Source organism: Ictalurus furcatus, chromosome 22 (assembly GCF_023375685.1).
Source record: "Ictalurus furcatus strain D&B chromosome 22, Billie_1.0, whole genome shotgun sequence".
Taxonomy (NCBI): domain Eukaryota; kingdom Metazoa; phylum Chordata; class Actinopteri; order Siluriformes; family Ictaluridae; genus Ictalurus; species Ictalurus furcatus.
This window is the reverse complement of record NC_071276.1, coordinates 19,322,479-19,344,978: the sequence shown is the minus strand read 5'-3', so window position 1 is coordinate 19,344,978 and position 22,500 is coordinate 19,322,479. Positions and strand designations below refer to the sequence as shown.

Genomic DNA, 22,500 nt, shown 5'->3' with positions numbered 1-22,500 from the left:
CTGGGTTCATAGCTGTGTTGTAAACTGTGTTCATAGCTGTGTTCATAGCTGTGTTGTAAACTGTATTCATAGCTGTGTTCATAGCTGTGTTCGTAAACTGTGTTCATAGCTGTGTTGTAAACTGTATTCATAGCTGTGTTCATAGCTGTGTTCATAGCTGTGTTCATAGCTGTGTTGTAAACTGTGTTCATAGCTGTGTTCATAGCTGTGTTGTAAACTGTATTCATAGCTGTGTTCATAGCTGTGTTCGTAAACTGTGTTCATAGCTGTGTTGTAAACTGTATTCATAGCTGTGTTCATAGCTGTGTTCATAGCTGTGTTCATAGCTGTGTTGTAAACTGTGTTCATAGCTGTGTTCGTAAACTGTGTTCATAGCTGTGTTGTAAACTGTGTTCATAGCTGTGTTGTAAACTGTGTTCATAGCTGTGTTCATAGCTGTGTTTATAAGCGAGAACAGGAACTAACTTGATGAAATGTAACTAGAAATGGATAAAAAGTATTTTATTCGTTGGCAAAGATCTGTTGATTCAGCACACAGACGTAGGGAGTGAATTTGGGAAATGAGTGCGAGAGCACAGAGCATTCAGAGAAATGTGATGGAGTGAGTGAGGATAATGGAGGAGAAAACTGTGGAAGGGGGCGTGTTTTGTGCTTACCTGTGGGCGGAGTTGTCGTGTGATGTCATTAGGGTCGAGGGCGAATAGCGTCTCTCTGGCGCCGACGTACAGGACGCGCTCGTGCTCGGACAGAGTCAACATGGTGTAGTTAAACACACCCACCGCCCGGAAGCGTGCCATGCTGTCTATCACTTCTGCATAGAGAGAGAGAGAGAGAGAGAGAGAGAGAGAGAGACAGGGAACAAGAGAACGACAGAGAGACAGAAAGAGAGAACAAGACAGACAGTGACAGTAAGGGTGGGAGAGAAATAAAGAGATAGAGACAGAGACAGAAAAACAGACGGAAAGAATGAGAGAAACAGACAGAGAGAGACAGACAGAGGGGAGAGAGAGAGAGACAGATGGCAGACAGACAAAACGAGAGAAAGAGACAGAAAGAAAGCAAGAAAAGAGACAAAGAGAGTGAGAGAGTCAGACAGAAAGAGGATAGAGACAGACACAGTGGCAGAAAAGAGGGGAGCGAGAGAGAAAGACAGATGACGGACAGAGACAGAAAGAGGAGAGGAAAAACAGATAACCAAGGAAGAATGGGAGAAACGGTTAAAGACAGACAGGTAGAGGAGAGAGAGACAGGTAGACAGAAAGAAAGAAAAGGGGACATAAAGAGAGAGAGAGTCAGACAGAAAAAGGAGAGGGACGAATAGACAGAGACAGAATGGAGAGAAAGTGACAGACAGACAACAGGCAGACAGAGACAGAAAGATAGACAGACAGAAGACGAAGAGAGACGGAGAGAGAGAGAGAGAGATGGAGGAAAAACAGATAACCAAGGAAGAATGAGAGAAACATACAAAGACAGACAGATATGGGAGAGAGAGAGACAAATTATACAGACAGACACACAGACAGAACGAGAGAAAGAGACAGATAGACAGAGACAGAATGGAGAGAAAGAGACAGACAGACAGAGACAGAATGGAGAGAAAGAGACAGAGAGACAGAGACAGAATGGAGAGAAAGAGACAGAGAGACAGGCAGACAACAGACAGACAGAGACAGAAAGATAGACAGACAGTTGACGAAGAGAGAGAGAGAGAGAGAGAGAGAGAGAGAGAGATGGAGGAAGAGACCAGTTTAACAAGTATCACTGAATTTTTCATATTTTTAAAGATATATGACATAACATATTGTCTGTTATGAAGACAGACAGACAGACAGATAGACAGACAGACAGACAGACAGATAGACAGACACTTCCATTATTTGTAGCTGCTCCTTTAACAAAAGTCTTTATCAGTATGTGATGCATTGCTTTGGAAATACTGCATGAGCAATAATGCATAATGAATAACATCTGAACTGAGAGAGAGAGAGAGAGAGAGAGCGAGAGAGAGAGACAGAAGAAAGTGGAGGAATAACCAAAAGGCAGCACAATATTGTTTCATTATTCACAAAACCCGTCTTCCTGCCTGCGAGCGACAGCGAATTTGAAGCGGAGAAACTCGATCAGAGCGAGTGTCACACCACCGACACCAAACTGCAGCGAAAACATCATCTTCATTTTCACCGCGACCCGAGCGGCGCACGAGACACCACTCCTCCAGCAGGATTTATATCCGTCATACGAGACGAGCGGAGAGAGGGAGGACGAAGGGAGGAGTGGTGGGGAAAAAAGGAGAAGATAAAGCCTCAGGGGAGCGAGCGCGACGGAGAGAGAGAGAGAGAGAGAGAGAGAGAGAGAGAAAGAGAGAGAGAGAGAATATTCTAGAAGGAACTAAAATGAGAATGAAGTTATTACTCCGAGAACCTCAGCGCAATGACAGGAGACGGACAGAGAGAGAAGGATGAAGGGAAAGACAGACGGAGACAGGAACGAGGAAGAGAGCTAAACCGGGAAAAGAGAAACGAAAGAGACGAATCAAACAGGCAAATGAAAGAGACTGTGTTGAGTAAGAGAGACAAATGAAAGAGAACGAAAAGGAGACGGATGGACACGGAAGAACGAAGGAGGGAAACAGATATGAGGAAGAGAGGGATGGAGAGATTGTGATGGAGATGGAGAAAATAAAATGACGCAAAGATGAACCAGAGATTGAAAAATACGCAATAGGAGACTACAGACAGTGAGAGAGAGAGAGAGAGAGAGAGAGAGAGAGAGAGAGAGAGAGAGAGAGAAGGAGAGAGAGAACAAAACACAGGAATGAAAAAGAACTGATAGAAAGAGTGATGTATGAGGAAGAATGTTGACGAGGTGACAGAGCGACAAGCAAGAGACAGGGATGGAGAGAGAGAGAGAGAGAGAGAGAGTGAGAGAGAGATCAAAACGAGGAAGAGAGAGACAAATGAGAGATAGAGGGATAGAGAAATGACAGCGAGAAAGAGAGGGTATAAAGAATGCTTAGAGAAGAGGGAGAATAGAAAATGGAAAAAGAAGGAGAGAAAGATGATAGAGAAATGAAAAAGGGAAAGCGAGAGAGAGAATCGAGAACCTTAGATGGGAGACTGAGATGACAGAGGGATGGAGAAACGAAGAAAAAAAGAAAAGAGAACGGTGATGAGAGAGGGACAGAGGAACGCAAGAAAGGAGGACAGAAATGAGAGAGAGAGAGAGCGAAATATGAAAGAGAAAGAATAGAGAACCTCTAGAGAAAATAGACAGAGATGAGAGGGGGATAGAGATATTTAAAAAGAAAAAGAAAAAGACGGAAAGAGAGATGAGAGAGGGATAAAAAAACTCTTTTCTTTAGAAAAGAGAGTGAGAGAGAGAGAGAGAGGGAGAGAGAGATGAGACAGTGGTAGAGAAATAAACAAAAGAGGGAGACAGAGACGAGAGAGGGATAAAGATGAAAGAAAAGAAAAGAAAGACAGAATAAACAGCCTTTAGAGAAGAGACACAGAGAAAGACAGAGAAGAGAGAGAGAAAGAGATGAGAGTGTGGTGAGAAATAAAAAAGAGAGAGCAGTGAGCGAGGGATGGTGAAATTAAGATGAGAGATGGATAAAGATGAAAGAAAAAGACGGAATAGAGAATGCTTAGAGAAGAGAGAGAAAGATGAGAGAGGTCAGTTGAATAGGACCAAGCTTCACACACACACACACACACACACACACACACACACACACTGAGCTGGCTTGGATTGTGTCAGCGTGTCACGTCACCAGCGCAGCTGCAGAATAAAGGCGCAGTAACCACAACCGGGCACCAGAGGGCAGCACAGGGGCACGTGGCATCAAACCACTTCAGAGGAGACGATCAAAGGAAGTGATACGATACGACAATGACAAACAGACCGAGACATAGAGAGAGAGAGAGAGAGAGAGAGAGAGAGAGACGGAGAGAGAGAGAGTTAGAGAGAGAGTTAGAGAGAGAGAGAGAGAGAGTCTTAGAGAGTGAGAGAGTTTTAGAGAGAGAGAGAGGTGTGGGTCGTTAGCGCAGCGAACAACTTCAAACACAGTAATGGAGGACAGAACAAGACGCCATCCGTCCTCTTCAGAGAGCCGAGGAAGAGGGAAAAAAACCCCCAGCTAAATATAGCTGATGCTAAGCCAAAGACCAGATGTGGGCCAGCGGTGTGGTGCGGCGATGCAAGGACAGGACGATGGTCACTGAATCTCGTAAAAGAAAAAAAAAGTCAGTAAACTGTAATAGTGAGTAGTGAATAATCACGAGAAAAAACCCAGCTTTGTGTCAACGGGATGCTAACAGCGGCATGGGAGAGTTCTGCTTGTTCTTAGCCACATTAGTGTTTTTGGGTCAAGTGTTGGTTTAAAGATAGAAAGGCATCTGGAGAGCTGAGTGGAAGAGTCTGTGTGTGTGTGTGTGTGTGTGTGTGTGTGTGTGTGTCAAGGGTGGATAAAGGCCCAAGACACAAGCTAGCTCTCATGAGGATGAGGAAGAGAAAGCCTCAAGTCTTGAGTTCTTTATCAATTTTTCAGATGACTTGAAAAACAAAAGCAAAAGCTAGCATTACATAACAGCATTAAGATACACGATGCTAACTGGAGAGCTCCATGGAACTGTCCACGTTCGTTAGGTGAGCTTTTACAAAAACAAGACTAGAAACATAATGTCAGAAAGGAAGCGCTTTGAAAACTAGCGCTCATAAACTTCAGTAAAAACAAACACAGCTAGCAAGCCTAGAACAACAGCTAAACACAAACAAATGCTAGCTTACGACCGTGGCTAATCGTTTCGCTAGCGGATCTAGCTTAAGTCTTTATGGAAATTAGCAAACGATGTCGTGAATGTCGAAGTTTACCTCAGATGTGCGTGTAATTTACCGAAAAAAGACTCCACGTGACTTAAGATTACACTTAGCATCGGCGGCTAACCGGATCTCTGCGGATTTCGCCATCTTTGAGAATCGACGACGCTTGAGAACTTTGAAGAGTGATATGCGTTCAGGTGGATTCGCCTCGTGAAGACGAGAAGAAAACGAACGCGTGACTGGATTCGAACATCGGACAAAAGATCGCGATGAAAAGTTGAGGAGGAAGTGAAGAATTAGCAAAAGCTAGCCCTGAACAAGACGCTAACCCTAAGATGACTTAGCGCTGCTTTCAGCGTTAGCCACGTTCGCATTTCTGGGTCGAGTTTAATGAGAGCTTGGAGAGCTTAGCGAATCGGTTTTGGATCAGTTCACCGTGCGTGTGTGTCTGTCTGTGTGTGTGTGTGTGTGTGTGTGTGTGTGTGTGTCTGTGTGTGTGTGTGTGTGTGTGTGTGTGTGTGTTCATTTTTCCTCTCTGATGTTCCTCCATGGATCTTAGCCCGAGCAACGCTATAAATACAAGTGAGTTCTGCTTATAGCTGCTAACCCCACACACACACACACACACACACACACACACACACTGCTATTAAAGGCCTATTTTAGGCTTTTTGAAGGAGGAAGAAAAAAGAAACTGGAAAAGAGAGAGAAAACGCATGCACATGTATAGTAATTATGAAAGGAGAGGACAAGGTTAGCATGCGTGCACACACACACACACACACACACACACACACACACACACTCTCTCTCTCTAAATGCATAACCACATTCAGTATAATAAGGCCAATGGTCAAATGTGGATTTCAAACCATGAATAGATAAAGTTTTAACACACACACACACACAGAGCGAGAGAGAGAGAGAGAGCGAGAGAGAGAGAGAGAGAGAGAGAGAGAGAGAGAGCTTAACTAAATTTGCTATAATAAAGCAAATGCATTTAGGACTAAATTTAAATCATGACTAGGCAAAGTTTAAAAACACAAACAAAACAGAGCGTGAGAGCAGGGGTATACAGGAAGTGATGCAATTGCTGTAGATTAGCAGAAAGGAGTGGTGGGATATGAGAGGAACGGAAAGGTCAGGCTAGAGCGAGAGAGAGAGAGAGAGAGAGAGAAAGAAAGTAGCGTCATGTGACTAAACACAGGAAACATTCAAAGTGTATAAACACAACAAATCAGGAAGAAAAAGAAAAACAGGAGTATAGCGGGAGATTAAGAAACAGATAAATAGAGAGAGGGACGGAGGGAAAGGAGGGAGAGGAATAATAAGACTAGACGAGTGCGAACGAGAAACTGACGAAGAACAGCGTAGAGAGGACGAGAAGGTTCTTAAGCTGCTTGAGGAGCTCTGAGAGGTAATATGTTTGAGTGATGTGAGCTGATATTGCAGTATGGATAAGAACTGGCTGAGTTTAATCTATATTGAAGCTGCTCTAAGGTCTTAGCCAGGAAGACCAACGAAAAGGGAATTATACATATATATATATCTATATAAACAAGATGAGAGGATGGACGAACGTTTCATCATCTTTCGTGTTCAGTAAACAACGGAGGCAAGTAATATTGCGAAGTGGGGGGGCGGCGGTGTCCTCCAATAGAAGTGAGGGGCGTAAGTGAGGCCGAGGTTCTGCACTACAGAGAACGTTTGATAATCATCACATCAGTGTTAATGGCGAGGTCAGGACAACTACACTACCGGGCAGAACACACCTGCTCATAGAAGGCTGTTTCATTGTTTTTGTACTGGTTTAGAATAATAATGAAGACATCTATGAAAATAACACATATTGAATATGTTTTGCACGCTTTTGGTATCTTCTTGAGCTACAGTAGAAAGGAGCCAAGAGTGGATGTTTGGGGGACATCTTGAGCTACAGTAGAAGGGGTCCAGGAACCAGTCATTGTTGGAACCAGCACAGTCCTTGTGCTACAGGAGAATGGGACAAGAATTGTTCCTTGGTGGACACCTTCAGCTATTATAGTAGAAGTGGGCCTAGAAAGGATTCTTGGGGGACACCTTGAACTACAATAGAAGGGGCCAAGAACCAATCCGTCGGTGGACACTTTGAGCTACAGTAGAAAGGCACCAAGAATGGACTGCTGGGGGACACCCTGCAGTAGAAAGGGGAACAGAGAAGCTACTTGGCAGACACCTTGAGACCCAGTAGAGGGGGGCCAAGAACGGACCACTAGGGGACACCCTGCAGTAGAAAGGGGAAAAGAGCAGATCCTTGGGAGACCAGGAGGAAGGGAGCTAAGAATGGATCCAAGGGGGACACCTCAAACTAGAGTAGAAGGTGACCAAGAGCTGATTGCTGGGAGGGGGGGATACTTTGAGGAAAAGTAGAAGTGGGCTGAATACTGATTGCTGTGGAACACTGTAAGCTACAGTAGAAGGGGCCTGAACAGATCCTTGCGAGATACCCCGAGCTACAGTAGAAGAGGCCAAGGACTGATCCCTGGGGGACACCTTGAGCTAAAATAGAAGGGGGCCTTGAATGGATTGCTGAGGGACAGCTTACAGTAGAAAGAAGCAAATAGCAGATCCTTGGTGGATAACTAGGCAGATTTGAGTGAGATAGATAAATAGATAGATAGCAGACAAATAATAAGCTACAAATAACAAAGGGACTAAAACAGAACAGTGGCGTAAAAAAGGCTGAAAAATTCCAAGAAACAGAAAAATGAGCTGGGCCAGAGGGAGGCGTCTCACAGCACGTCAGTCTCTCAGCGTGTTCCGCTAGTGACCTTTTCATAAAAGTGCCGTGGCTTCTTTAATGCTGACAACCTTTACACTCTCATGGGGCACCATTCACACACACACACACACACACACACACATATTGAGACTTCAGAGCATAGTGCCGGATTGTGAGAGAGAAAAAGAAAGATGTGCAGATGTCAAACACACACACACACACACACACACACTCCACAGAGTACCGAGGCAGTCATTAAAGTAATTGGAGGGTAGAGAGATGGAATAGGCTGTCGCTCTGTCTCACTCTCTTGCTTTGCTGTCCTCAGCACGTTTCGATTTATGTACTTATACCATCTCTTGGAACGCGTCTTTCATTTTCCGTTAAACTTGCGCCTACTCTCTCTCTCTCTCTCTCTCTCTCTGTCTCTTTTTTGTCTCTTTGCCTCTCTTGGGATGGCGTGGCACTGAACCTGGACTCCATTTTAAACGCTGCAGTTTTCCTAGAGATCAGCAGAGTTAATAAGCAGAGAGACTGGTAGACCCTTTTCCGCTGACATGAAGCTGGTGTTGTGTCAAGAAACTAGCAAACCTTAAAAGGGTTTTTCCACACCAGAGGCGACGCTCGTCTCCTTTCCATTATCAATTAGAGCCTAAGGGCAGGGAAAAGGCAGGATAGGGCTTTCAGGCTCGACTCGAGAGCACACGCTTTGCCGTCTTTTTCAACTTAAAAAAAAAACAAAAAAAAACAGTTGAAGGTGAAAAAACTTTTAATTTGCCGACACGAGAACTGTCCTGGCCATCATTACCAGATCGCTCTACATCCTGCTAACTTAGGCTAGTAAACTTCGCTGGCACAGAATCAACCATCATCAATGTAACTTTGTCCAGCTAGCATGTGAGTCTTTTCTATTTCCCTGGAAAGCCAGGAATGATGAACCAGTTAACTTTAATGTTTGCAGTGTCATCACTTACATTTCTGAAGGACTCCGCATCTATCCATCCATCCATATTCCATACCGCTTGTTCTACACAGGGTGACGGGGAGCCTGGAGAACTCGGGGCACAAGACGGGGGACACCCTGGACGGGGTGCCAACCCACAGCAGGGCACAACTGCACACATATTCACACACTACGGACAATTTGGACATGCCAATCAGCCTACAACGCAGGTCTTTTGGATTGGGGGAGGAAACCAGAGTACCTGGAGGAAACCCACGAAGTCCATGGAGAACATGCAAACTCAACGCACACAGGGCGGAGCTAAGATTCGAACCGCCAACACCAGAGGTGCGTGGCGAGGAATGGTGGGGCCTTCATAAAACTTTTTCCAGGTTTGTTAGTTCGAACTGCTGCTCGAGCTGCTTTAGTTGTTGTCAAATGTTGCCAGTGGCATGACTCCTACCCCTCCCCCCCCGCCCCCCCCCCCCCAACCCAAAAGCACCAGATTTTAGTTTCAGACCCGCTGGAACCGAACTCATATTGCCAGCCAGGAACCGGCTCATTTGTGGTGGAATTTCAGTTTGAGACCAGCATCGCGTGGGTGAAAATGTGCTAATGGAGAGACAACGAGACAAAACGAGTTTATATCAGAGAGAGAGAGAGAGAGAGAGAGAGAGAGAGAGAGAGTGTGAGAGAGAAAACAGAGTAGACGAAAGATGATGGAAGTATGTGTGTGGACTTGAAGGCACAGTTCATTTAGGAGGAACCGAAGAGGGGTGGGGTGAATATTATCTTCACTTTAATCTCTACACACACACGGCTATGCCGGCTGAGATCTAAATCCCTCGGACTGCCAGTCTAAGCACTCTACACACACACACACACACACACACAATCCAGCGAGCCGTCTGTCTCTCTCGTATAGTGCACACAGGGTTCATGTTTATGTGGTTTGGGACGCACACGTCCTGGAACAGTAGTTAAACACACACTCCGTATATTTTTCTTTTCTCTCTCTCTTTCTCAGTTTCTCAGCCATTTTCTCTTCCATTTACGGTGTTAAGAAACCATCCCACCATCTCTACAGCCAGTGTGTGGCGTGCGTCTGTGTGCGTGCGTGTGCATGTGTTTCAGAGATTGCTTTGTTGTTTAATCCAACAGTATGTTTGAAGACTACCTGCAATCTGGTGGGTGTCCGCGGACGCTTTTAGATCACTACCTGTTGTTTTAGTGCATTGCTTACTTCCTGTCGGTGAGGTTCTCCACTTTCCACAGCCATGTCATCTACACACAAACACACACACACGCGCACACACGCTCAGACAAAAAACTGAACACCGGAGAGAAAAGCAGAACGAGAACAAATGGAGCGAGGGAAGGAGCGAACGAGGGCAGAAAAGCGAGTGCTTTTATGCCAGAACCAGTACAGGCGTGCGGTAACTCGATCGGCCTGAGAAGAGAGAGGGAGGAGGGAGCTGAGCGAAGAAAAGGCTGAGAGGTATATATATATATATATATATAAAAAAGAAAAAACACAGAGGTAACGAGAGAGCGAGGGAGAGAGAAAGCAGGTAGAAGATGAAGGACACAAAGAAGCTGAAGCCTGCATGCATAGTATCTCGCTAGCTCTCCGGATGAGGGGCGTGTTCGTCTGTAACGCTGCTGGTTAACAAACCTGTCAATCATCAGATTGTGGGCTCTGAATAAATATACCTTTGATGTTTTTTTATCGCTTCTTTAGTTTCGCACGAGGATAATGTAGCTCACCGGTAAGAGAAGCTTATAACCTGTTCACACCATCTGCTGTGCATTTAATACCTGGGTATATTTCAAATGAGCAAGTTGGATAGTTGGATTATCTACTGCAATGATCACCAACCCTGTTCCTGGAGCTCTACCTTCTTAAAGACTTTAGCTGCAACCATAATGGTCCCCAGCCTGACCTGACCATCGAATCATCGCCTTAAGACGTTCCTGATCAGTTAAAACAGGTGTGTGTGGTAGATTTTGGTTGGAGAGGGAGAGAAACCCGCAGGAAGGTAGATCACAAGGAAGACGGGTGGCGACCACGTGATCTCCTATCACTAATAGGGTCTGTTTTTTGTTTTACTCGTCAGAAGAACACGCTCTCATGAAGTCGCCGAGGAAACCCGTTGGGAAAACCGGTCCAGAATGCTTGTCTGTGTTTGGATCGCATCTCCTGTCAATCATTTTATCGACAATCTACTGTACAGACCATTGTTGACCCCGGGGGCGGAGCTTTGTGAACTTGGAAGTGCGCTCAAGGAGTGAAAACAAACAACAACATTATTTAAATGTCAAACCTATCAAATTGCTTATACTTGTCATGGTCTAATGATGCATAACTCATTGAGTTATTTGCTTGGACGTTAAAAAAAAAAAAAAAAAAAAAAAAAAAGGCGTAAGCTGTCAGTCAAACCTCATACACGCTGAAAAATACGTACGTGGATTGTAAAATGGTGCATGTTAAAATCCGATACCTAACAACAGTGGCAAAATTTAGTGTTGCAGTGTGACCAATCATCCCAAAATATTATTAATATTAATATATTATAAAAAGTTACTCACCGTGATATCGGATGGTCTTGCGCGGGACTGGGTTCCAGTTCACACAGTTCACGTTTTCCAGACCAATCACCAGAATCACGAGTAGGACTTTAGCCCCACCCATTTCTCCAGGAATCCTTTTTATGATTGGATAATAAATCGGAAAAACCTTCTTTATTTAAAAAACTGTTTTGCTTCAAACTGGACGACGACGGTCCTGATTCGATGACTGGTAGTTCCAGATGTTGGTTCTGATCAGAGAAACGGTACTTCGATGGTTCTGATTGGTCGTTCTTGGAGAACCGGTAGTTCTTGGTAGAAATGGCTCTGCTTAGAGCGACAGCAAGTTCGACGGTTCTACTTAGACAACTGTCGGCTGGCTCAATGGTTCTGATTGGACCACGTTTGGTTCTCAATGTACAGACTGGACCTTCTGGACCTTCCAGCTGGGTATTGATGGCTCAAATTGAAAAATAGGAATACTTGGTACACTCCAGCGGTTCTGCTTGGGCGACTCGACGCTGTGGTTCTGACTGGACGACTAGTCGTTCTCAGAAGTGGACAATGAGCCGTTGGAGACGTTGATAACAACCTTTGTCAGCCTGTACGGGGGAAAAAAAACACAACACAAAATAAATGTAAGCAAAAGTCATTTTGGGAAGTGCTCGTACCTTCTCGCGACACGCTGTTGCCTTCAGGCCACGCAGCAAAATGAAGCGTTAAATCAACGGCTCCATTTGAGAACTACATTGTACTGAAATGTGCAGTGTGTGTTAATTTAACACTGGTGATTTAACTGTGCGCTGGACTGGAACACTGTTTAGTAAAGATGGAGGGGGGGGGGTTGCGAATGGCGGTGTTGCTGTCAAGACAATTTAATGACAGTGTGTGCAGCTCAAAAAAAAAAAAACAAAAAAAAAACTATTGAAATGTTTTGGCAGAGAACCAGCTAAACCATGAATGCCTGTCAGCGCACGGCAGCATCAACACGGCCCACTTCAGCATCGTTTATAGGAGAAATACATCAAACATCCCTGACAACCTGCGAAGAAATGAGAGATGGGCTTGTAATTATAATGGGAAGGCTGCATATCGCGAAAGCATCTTATTAGGCCAGATGCAAGGTGAGAGAGAGAGCGCGAGCGAGATCGTAACACACACTCAGCCGTAATGATTCAGCCTTAATCGTCGCGTCTCACCTGTTTGTTTCTGTTAAAAATACTAAGGAAATTAAAGGAGCGATAACATTTGCTCGAGTGTAAAGTACATAGAGTAAACCCATTGACTTTTAAACGTGCCTTAAATGTCACGCTGCATTTTACAGCGAGATATAAAAAAAAACAAAGAGGAAGAAGAAAAAAAAACCCTTCCCGTCACCCCTCAGGCACTTTTATCAGTGTGATTTTTATTTTTTTTTAAAAAAAAAGGTCTGGCTGAGTGATAAACGCGCCTTCTGCCATTTACCGCAATTGAGACGGAGGCCTCGGTAACAACAAACTCGCAGCTCGCATTGATTTCTGTTTGTGTGTGTGTGCGGGGTTTTTTTTTTTACAAGCAAATGAGGTGAAAGGAGTGAAGAGTAGGAAAAAAACGGAACACGGATCATGGTAATTTTCAGCAAATCGCTCGTCGCTCACTGGCGGCTTGTTTGCACTGAATTTACTACAGCTTCAGGTGTTTAATCTTCTAATGTTTGTTTTGCTGTTGAACACGGGAAAAGTGTCCATCCGTCCGTCCATCTGTCCATTCATCCATCTGTCCGTCCATCCATCCATCCATCCGTCCCTCTGTCCATTCATCCATCTGTCCGTCCATCCATCCATCCGTCCGTCCGTCCGTCCATCCATCCATCCGTCCATCCGTACGTCCATCTATCCTTCCATCCGTCCGTCCATCCATCTGTCCATCCATCTGTCCATCCATCCGTCCGTCCGTCCATCCACCCGTCCGTCCATCCGTCCGTCCATCCATCCGTCCGTCCGTCCGTCCGTCCATCCGTCCATCTATCCTTCCATCCGTCCGTCCGTCCATCCGTCCATCCATCCGTCCGTCCGTCCGTCCACCCGTCCGTCCATCCGTCCGTCCGTCCGTCCGTCCGTCCATCCGTCCGTCCGTCCGTCCATCCGTCCGTCCGTCCATCCATCCGTCCGTCCATCCATCCATCCGTCCATCCATCCGTCCGTCCGTCCGTCCATCCATCTGTCCGTCCGTCCGTCCATTCGTCCATCCATCCATCCGTCCATCCATCCATCCGTCCGTCCATCCATCCATCCATCCGTTCATCCATCCGTCCATCTGTCCATTCGTCCATCCATCCACCCGTCCGTCCATCCATCTGTCCATCCATCCATTCATCCATCCGTCCATCCATTTTCCATATCACTTATCCTACACAGGGTCACGAGGAGCCTGGAGCCTATTCCAGGGAACTTGGGGAACAAGGCGCAGGGACACCCTGGACGAGGTACCAACCCATCACGGGACACAATTACACACACATTCACACATTTGGAAACTCCAATCAGCCTACAACGCATGTCTTTGGAGTAGTGGAGGAAACCGGAGTACCCGAAGCGCGGGGAGAACATGCAAACTCCACGCACACACACAGCGGAGTGGGGATTGGAACGCCCAACCCCCAATATATATATTCTCTCTCTCTCTCTCTCTGTCTCTCTCTCTATATATATATGTTCTGTATACAGTTGATTACTATACACAGTTTTTTCTGTGAAGTTTCACTAAGCAAATTTTTTTTCACATCAATGCGCATTAGCTAACTGAATGCTGATTATTGCTACAGTAACACAATTCTAATAGAATTTAGGTCCGGATTTCAAAAATAGCACTTTCAACCCATTAACCATTCTGATTTATTAAATTATTACTACTCTTGAGACATGACCACGCACCTGCATTCATTTTCACTATGTATTAAATAAAGTTCGCTCACAGAGAACACTTACACATCTCCTCCTCCTCATTTTTTTTGTTTTTTACCGGCAAATATAGTCGCTCAGCCAAGTTTGGTGTCTGACTGTAACACGCTTACATTTACTGTATATTTATGAGTACAGGTTTATTTTTTACTGCAGTTTCACTGCTGTGAAACGATTTTAGGTACGGATTTCCGAAACAGATTTTTGGGGTGAGAACTATAAACTTCCATTACTCGTTCGATCGATCGTTCCTTTAATACTTAGAGCGCTTCGTAAAATGCCCAGGTGCCGAGATACGCCTGCCGTTTCGGCGTTTTAACGACGCGGATCACGTCTGAAATGCAAATTCTAAAATGGCTCCGGTACAGACACAATATATCCTCGAATCTATTCCGCCGAATGCATTTTGCAGCGCAGGGCATTTGATTCGAAATGCATTTTCAGTCATATTTTTTTCCATCACGCCTGGAATGAGTGGAGAGCAAAGCTGTGCAAACTGAACAGGAGATTGAAAAGGCCTCGTCCCAAATCTCCAGCAAAAAAAAAAACAAAAAAAAAAAAACAACCCTGCACACACGAAAGGAGGAAGACGTCAAGAGGGAAAAAGGCTCGGTGCTGGATGACCTTTCCGTCGGCTGCTTTTGGGACGGGGACTTTCACTCAAGCGCTAATTACTGCCTACAAATTAGAGACGAGACGGGCCGGGGTATCACGTTGCAATCCCGACAAAGGCAGCTGGCTAGTTTCGCGGGGCGTTGAGGGACAGAGGGCGAATGCTCCAAGGAAGAGCGTGTGTGCTTTGCGTGTGTATATCAGGAAGAGAATGTTTTGACCCGGACTTTCCCCGAGGAAAACAAGCGGTCATGTTTGTTCTGGTCTGCGTAGATGCTGGGAAGAAGAAGAAGAAGAAGAAGAAGAGGTCAAGTATTGAGTCAGTGACCGTTCTCAAATGTCAATATTTAACTCCTCCTCTTGGCCAAATGAAACTCGTGACCGCCGACCTATAACCTCCGAGCCCTCTAGAGCTCACAGGTGCTCATAAACAAGCGGGTTGTTGTGAAGCAGGAAAAAGAAGATTAGATGAAATGAAGGTCGGATGTGGAAAAAAAAACCCGCCTCTTCAAACAAAAACAGTCTCACGCTCAAAGCTCTTCTCTTCCCTCCTCCCTTCCTCCGTCACTCCTTCGTGCTCTGATGTACACAAAGCCCAGCGGCGAGCGGGAGACAGATGGAGCTAGTGAACATCCGAACGCCATCACTCAGAGGATAGTTAGAGAGCTACCCTCGGGTGCAACAGCATGAGTACAGTACCGAGAACTTGCTTTTATTTCCCAGAATACAGATGCTCATCTGCGTTTTTTATTCAAGAAGCTTACATTTCAAACTGAAAAAAAAAAAATCCATTTTCATGTCTCATTTATGTCTTATGGCATTTAGGTCTGGTCCACAAGAAGAGATTCTCAACCACATCGGCCTTTTTGAATCGTCTTTACACTAAAATCTGAGGATAATAACAAAAAGCACTCACTTCAACACAATTCAACTCACATCATCATAACAACTCAACTCAAACCAACACAACTCAACTCACATCATCATAACAACTCAACTCAAACCAACTCAACTCAAACCAACTCAACTCAAACCAACTCAACTCAACTCACATCATCATAACAACTCAACTCAAATCATCATAACCACTCAACTCAAATCATCATAACCACTCAACTCAAACCAACTCAACTCAACTCACGTCATCATAACAACTCAACTCAAACCAACTCAACTCACATCATAACTCAACTCAAACCAATACAGCTCAAACCAACTCAACTCATCATAACAACTCAACTCAAACCAACTCAACTCAAATCATCATAACAACTCAACTCAAACCAACTCAACTCAAATCATCATAACAACTCAACTCAAACCAACTCAACTCATCATAACAACTCAACTCAAACCAACTCAACTTAACTCACATCATAACAACTCAACTCAAACCAACTCAACTCAAATCATCATAACAACTCGACTCAAACCAACTCAACTTAACTCACATCATAACAACTCAACTCAAACCAACTCAACTCAAATCATCATAACAACTCGACTCAAACCAACTCAACTCACATCATCATAACAACTCAACTCAAACCAACTCAACTCACATCATCAGAACAACTCAACTCAAACCAACTCAACTCAAACCATCATAACAACTCAACTCAAACCAACTCAACTCATCATAACTCAACTCAAACCAACTCAACTTAACTCACATCATAACAACTCAACTCAAACCAACTCAACTTAACTCACATCATAACAACTCAACTCAAACCAACTCAACTCAAATCATCATAACAACTCGACTCAAACCAACTCAACTCACATCATCATAACAACTCAACTCAAACCAACTCAACTCACATCATCATAACAACTCAACTCAAACCAACTCAACTCAACTCACATCATCATAACAACTCAACTCAAACCAACTCAACTCAAACCATCATAACAACTCAACTCAAACCAACTCAACTCACATCATCATAACAACTCAACTCAAACTAACACAACTCAAGGCAACTCAACTCACATCATCAAAACAACTCAACTCAAACCAACTCAACTCAAAGCAACACAACTCAACTCACATCATCATAACAGCTCAACTCAAACCAACTCAACTCAAAGCAACACAACTCAACTCACATCATCATTACAGCTCAACTCAAACCAACTCACCTCACCTCACATCATCATCATAACAACTCAACTCACATCCAGTTGACAACTCAACTCGACTCAGTTCACCTCAACAGCTCAACATCTTAAAAACAGTTCTACTCGCCAACTCTAACAAACAGCTCAACTCCACAACGTAACAATGATTCATCATCTCAACCAACAGCACAACAACTCAACTCACAACTATTCAACCCATCGGATCAACTCTAGTACACTGGACCATCAGGCAGTACTTCACATTTGGGTGGATAATGGTGGATTGATCTGGCTGTAGTAATTCTACCCCTAGAGAACATGATGGTGGAGAGAGTATTACTGTTATTTCTTTCCAACCCTGATTGTCTTGTTAAGGTTTTCTGACTTTTCACTGGGCATATTCTACTGAGTCAGCTCTGTTCAAGCCTGTTTAAGTTGCTTTGAAGGATAAGAAGAGTGCGCATGTGTGAGTGTGTGCACACTTGTCTTAAACGGAGGACATTCTCACTCAGCAAAACGTCTCACTTTTCCCACATCCGTTCTTTTTCTCATTCGATACAATGCCATATTGATCTTCTGTGCCTAATAAACGACAACCTGAATACACCGGTCCAATGTCCAGACTCATCTTTTTTGCCAAATTTCTGACACGTTAGACAGCGCCCCAAACCAGGTAACAAATCATCATGTGACACCGACCGACTCGGAAAGGGACCCAACAGAATCCAGAGCCAGGACGCTAAGGACAGCAGGCGCTGTATAACATTCTCTTCCAGATCAACCCGTTCATTTTTTATTCTATGCCTAAATAAGGAAGTAACAGAGTATGGGTGTAAAAAGTCAGCTTTGGTTACGGAGGCGTGGCCTCTGTGGCCGTAAGTATCCCATCAGATCATCGATCAAGTTCCGCATCAAATCATCTGGGAAAGCGACATGCACCGCTAGAACAGAGTGTTCTCCGTGCTGCTCATTTGCATTCAGTCTGACTATTTATATCTGCCGGAATTACACAAGTCAAAACAAAGTATTCACACACATTGCTGTGCTTTTTCCCAACTTACTAAGACTCCCTCACAGAGATAACATCACAAAAAAAAGATGGGTCCATCTACAAGATTCGGATTAGTGGGCGTGTCTTTGTACCTGTGTATGAACCCGAAGACACGCCTTTTCTATGTCTCTGAGCAGGTCAAATAAATCCGTCAGTATGATAAGGTTTTCTCCTGTCATTAACAATATTTGTGAAAATACCTGACTATTTCCACACCTGAGCTCAGAGACACACCTCACATTTCCATATATGGTCTCGGACAATCCCACATTTCCATACAAGAACTCATAGACACTCTCAAATCTCCATAGGTGAACTGAGAGATGAGCCAATCCATGTTTGATTCCTAAGACACGCCCATATTTTCCATATATGGTCTTCAAAACACACCCATTGAAGACGCTTCCATTTCAATATATGAGTTCTGAGACGTGTCTATATTATCATATATGGACTCACATTCCTGCTTATACGTCCATGTAGGATTTAAGTCTCCTCTATTTTCATATATAGACACGGAGTTTCAGCTATTCCGCCATATATGGACACAGTCTCAACAAATATACATATATGGATTCAAGTCTTGCCTATAGTGCCATATATGGACATAGGCTCACCTATATTGAAGTATATATAGACTCAAAGTTTCAGCTATACTTCCATAAATGGACACAAAGTCCCAGCAATATTTCCAAATCTGCACTCCAGTCTCACTTCTACTTCTATATATGGACTCGAGTCCCACCTGGATTTCCATATTCGGACACAGTCACACCTACATTGAAGTATATGGACTCTAAAGTCCAGCTATACTTCCATATTTGGACGCCATCCTATATTTCCTTATCTCAACTCTAGTCCCACTTCTACTTCCACATATGGACTCATGTCCCTCCGGCATTTCCATATATGGACACCTAAATGGAACTATATAGACTCAAGATTTCATACTTCCTATCTACTATATATATGGACTAAATATGGATTAAAGTCCCGCCTCAATTTCCATATCTGGACTCCAATGATCAGCTATATTTCCATATATGGACTCAAAGCCCCGCTTATATTTCCATATATGTACTCCTGATTCTCTGAACGCCTAGATGTCAAACTCTAATTCTGTGCTCTAAACATGAAGCTCCTCCCACATTACCATAAAACCCCGCCCACTCCGCTGACCTCCGAGCCTGCCGTTATGAGAGGAAGGAGAATGTTTGGCCTGTGCTGATGGTGACAGACCACGCAGCTGGCATGTATGCGCTCGTGTGTGTGTGTGCGCGTGCGCTGAAAGTGCGATGGTGCCGGGAGTGGGAGTGTGAACGAGTGGGAGTGTGACAGCTCGTGCATGCCTGTTAAGCGTGTGTGTGTTGGCAAGTTGTGTTCTGTTTGATTAGCCAATGATAGGGGATGAAAGCCAGATCATCAAGAGGAGTTTGATCAGCTGCGGAGAACACACACACCATCATCCACGCTGACACACACACACACACACACACACACACACACACACACCATCATCTACTCTGACATACGCACCGTCATCCATGATGTGACTGTGACGAGAAAAAGAACTCGGGTTAATGAAAGACCGATTACTCAGTCTAATTATCCATTCTCTCTCTCTCTCTCTGTATATCTATCTGTTATGTCTTTTACTCTCTCTCTCTCTCTCTCTTTCTCTCTCTCCCTCTCTCTCTGTGACCTTGTGCTGTCAGCTGTTTTAACGAGGCTTAAACGAACACACCAGTTGTGTGTACATGGGGGTGTGCACTGCCCATGTAGCATGAGGTATGAGATGATACGCTGGTACATGCCAACACACACACATACACACACACACACACACACACACACACACACACACACGCACTGAGACGACACACAACTCACACAATTTCAGCGAAATCAATATTTTTTTATTGAGGAATCCATTATGTCGAGAACTCTTGACATGCACCTGAAAGGAAAGCAAGTGAAAGCATCAGAGCGTCTCCGGGTTCCCGCAGTCCGCTTTCCCATGAACCCTCACTGCGTCGCGAGAATGCGGCAGTCATAATTTCATCTACAGCCTCAACTACAAACCTGATGTCACTATTACTACTCAAAATGTAATTAAAGATCTAAAATGAGCATTTTGTGTAATCTGGTCACCCAAGTAAACCGTTAAAAACAGCTCGCCCCACTCACACACCACCTACGCCTTTGTTTGGCGTCTTGTTTTTTGCTCAAAAACCTCCTTCCTGCGAGCCTTTGAGAAGTTTAATCACCTCTCCTTCTTTCTCTCTCTCTCTCTCCCCCTCTCCCTCCTTCTCTCTCTCCCCCTCTCCCTCCTTCTCTCGCCCTCCCTTCTCTCTCCCCACCGCTGTGCCGTGGAGTCGTGTTGGCGTGACGGGGTGGAAAAGGTCACTCCTGTTTCTTCGTTTTCGGGGCAAGTGGAGCGAGGGAAGAGGAGGAGCGAGGAGGAGGGCAGAAGCAGGTAGAGGCCTCTCTGCACTCGTCCGCTGTTCTGTCGGTTCTGTGGACCGAGCGCTAATGGGGCGTCACGCTGAGCTGGCGCAGAGCACGCCTGCTGCTGCTGCTGTACATTATGGGAAACACACCTTCACACACACACACACACACACAGAGAGAGAAGGCCGATCGATGCAGTAAGAGATGCGAAATTGCGCGCGCGTGTGTGCGTGTGTGAGAGGAAAAAATGGAGCCAACAGCAACACGAAGACAAATTTGATATTTTTTTATGATCCACTCGACACAATTACACCACAGGAGCATTTTCTCCATTCTCATGATGTGTGTGTGTGTGTGTGTGTGTGTGTGTGTGTGTGTGTGTGTGTGTGACCCCAGTGCACGATGTGTGATGAAATATCAAATCTCCACAAAGATATACACACGGTGTAAGACTAGAACAATGCAACAAATTACACACACACACACACACACACACACACACACACACATGCTCCAGAAGCGAAGATGTACTCATGGGAAATATTCGATAGTCGTTTACTACTCAGGTGGCCGATCAATTCTCAAAATAATTATGACAGACAAGTTAATCTGCAGGATTTCTACATTCTCAATGGTACCCTTTCACTTCCTGTTGTTCCTGCTTCTCTACACAGACTCCGCCCACTAAAAAAAACTCGTGTAATATTCCTTTTCAGCCAGTTTTGTGATAGCTCCGCCCGTCGGAACCTTTACACTTTCCCCATTAACCCTTCACCTAACCTGACCCTAGGTGAAATAAATTCCATTCTAATTTGGAGATATCGTTTCAGATTGTCACCCTCGTCAGCCAATCAGATTCGCCTCGTATCTGGCCTCGATTTATGCAAGCACGCATTTTACATACGGGACGTTTGAGTCGGTGAGATTAAAAAAATTAAGTGAAAACTCGGCAATTAATCATCGATTGGTTGGATATAGTGATACAGTGAGGTAGACAAAGAGCATACAGAGAGTGAGGCAAAGAGTGAGACAGAAAAAAGTGAAACAGGTATAGTGAGGTAGAAAAAGAACATACAGAGAGTGAGACAGTCAGAGTGAGGCAAAGAGTGAGACAGAAAGAGTGAAACAGATACAGTGAGGTAGACAGAGCATACAGAGAGTGAGACAGTCAGAGTGAGGCAAAGAGTGAGACAGAAAAAAGTGAAACAGATACAGTGAGGGGGAAAAAGAGCATACAGAGAGTGAGACAAAGAGTGAGACAGAAAAAAGTGAAACAGATACAGTGAGGGAGAAAAAGAGCATACAGAGAGTGAGACAGTCAGAGTGAGGCAAAGAGTGAGACAGAAAAAAGTGAAACAGGTACAGTGAGGTAGACAAAGAGCATACAGAGAGTGAGACAGTCAGAGTGAGACAGAAAGAGTGAAACAGGTATAGTGAGGGAGAAAAAGAGCATACAGAGAGTGAGACAGTCAGAGTGAGGCAAAGAGTGAGACAGAAAAAAGTGAAACAGGTACAGTGAGGTAGACAAAGAGCATACAGAGAGTGAGACAGTCAGAGTGAGGCAAAGAGTGAGACAGAAAGAGTGAAACAGGTACAGTGAGGGAGAAAAAGAGCATACAGAGAGTGAGACAGTCAGAGTGAGGCAAAGAGTGAGACAGAAAGAGTGAAACAGGTACAGTGAGGTAGAAAAAGAGCATACAGAGAGTGAGACAGTCAGAGTGAGGCAAAGAGTGAGACAGAAAGAGTGAAACAGGTACAGTGAGGTAGACAAAGAGCACATAGAGAGTCACATATGGATGGGTTTCACTGATTGACACGGACGTATTTTATGAATGTGTTCTGTATTAATAGTGTTTCTGAAGTCTAAGACCGTGAAGATCGGACTTGCGTTCTCGTGAAGTCTGTGAAGAACCGGTCTTGCCCGGCTACCTTGGAAGAACGACCTTCACGCATGTTTGCGAGAACTTTGATGTGCTGCGCGCTTCCTGTTGCGCGGTGGACCGTCCCAGCACATCTCTCGTAGAGGGACAGGACCGTCGTCTCTTTATTGCTGCCTGAGTGATATGTTTCAGCCGGTTAACAGATTCACTCTTACACGGCTGATTAACCGGAAGTTAATTAAGAACATTTTAATGTAGTAAGCTCTCTGCGACCTCACGTTAACTAAAAACCAAGCTGACGAGTTTCCCGTTTCCTCAGGGTGGACGCTAGCGTTGATTAATTCAAA

General features: G+C 44.6%; 1 protein-coding gene across 3 annotated transcripts in view; it reads right to left on the bottom strand.

The window, feature by feature from the left end:
• sema4c (sema domain, immunoglobulin domain (Ig), transmembrane domain (TM) and short cytoplasmic domain, (semaphorin) 4C) overlaps positions 1 to 22,500 on the bottom strand; it is an 81,196-nt gene that overhangs the window by 24,893 nt on the left and 33,803 nt on the right. For all 3 annotated transcript variants that reach the window (XM_053610858.1, XM_053610856.1, XM_053610857.1), the window contains 2 exons: positions 11,118 to 11,698; positions 657 to 811 (listed from right to left, as the gene is read on the bottom strand). In XM_053610858.1, coding sequence (XP_053466833.1) covers positions 657 to 811; positions 11,118 to 11,220 — 258 coding nt within the window. In that variant the 5' untranslated portion in view covers positions 11,221 to 11,698. The remainder of the gene's footprint in view (positions 1 to 656; positions 812 to 11,117; positions 11,699 to 22,500) is intronic.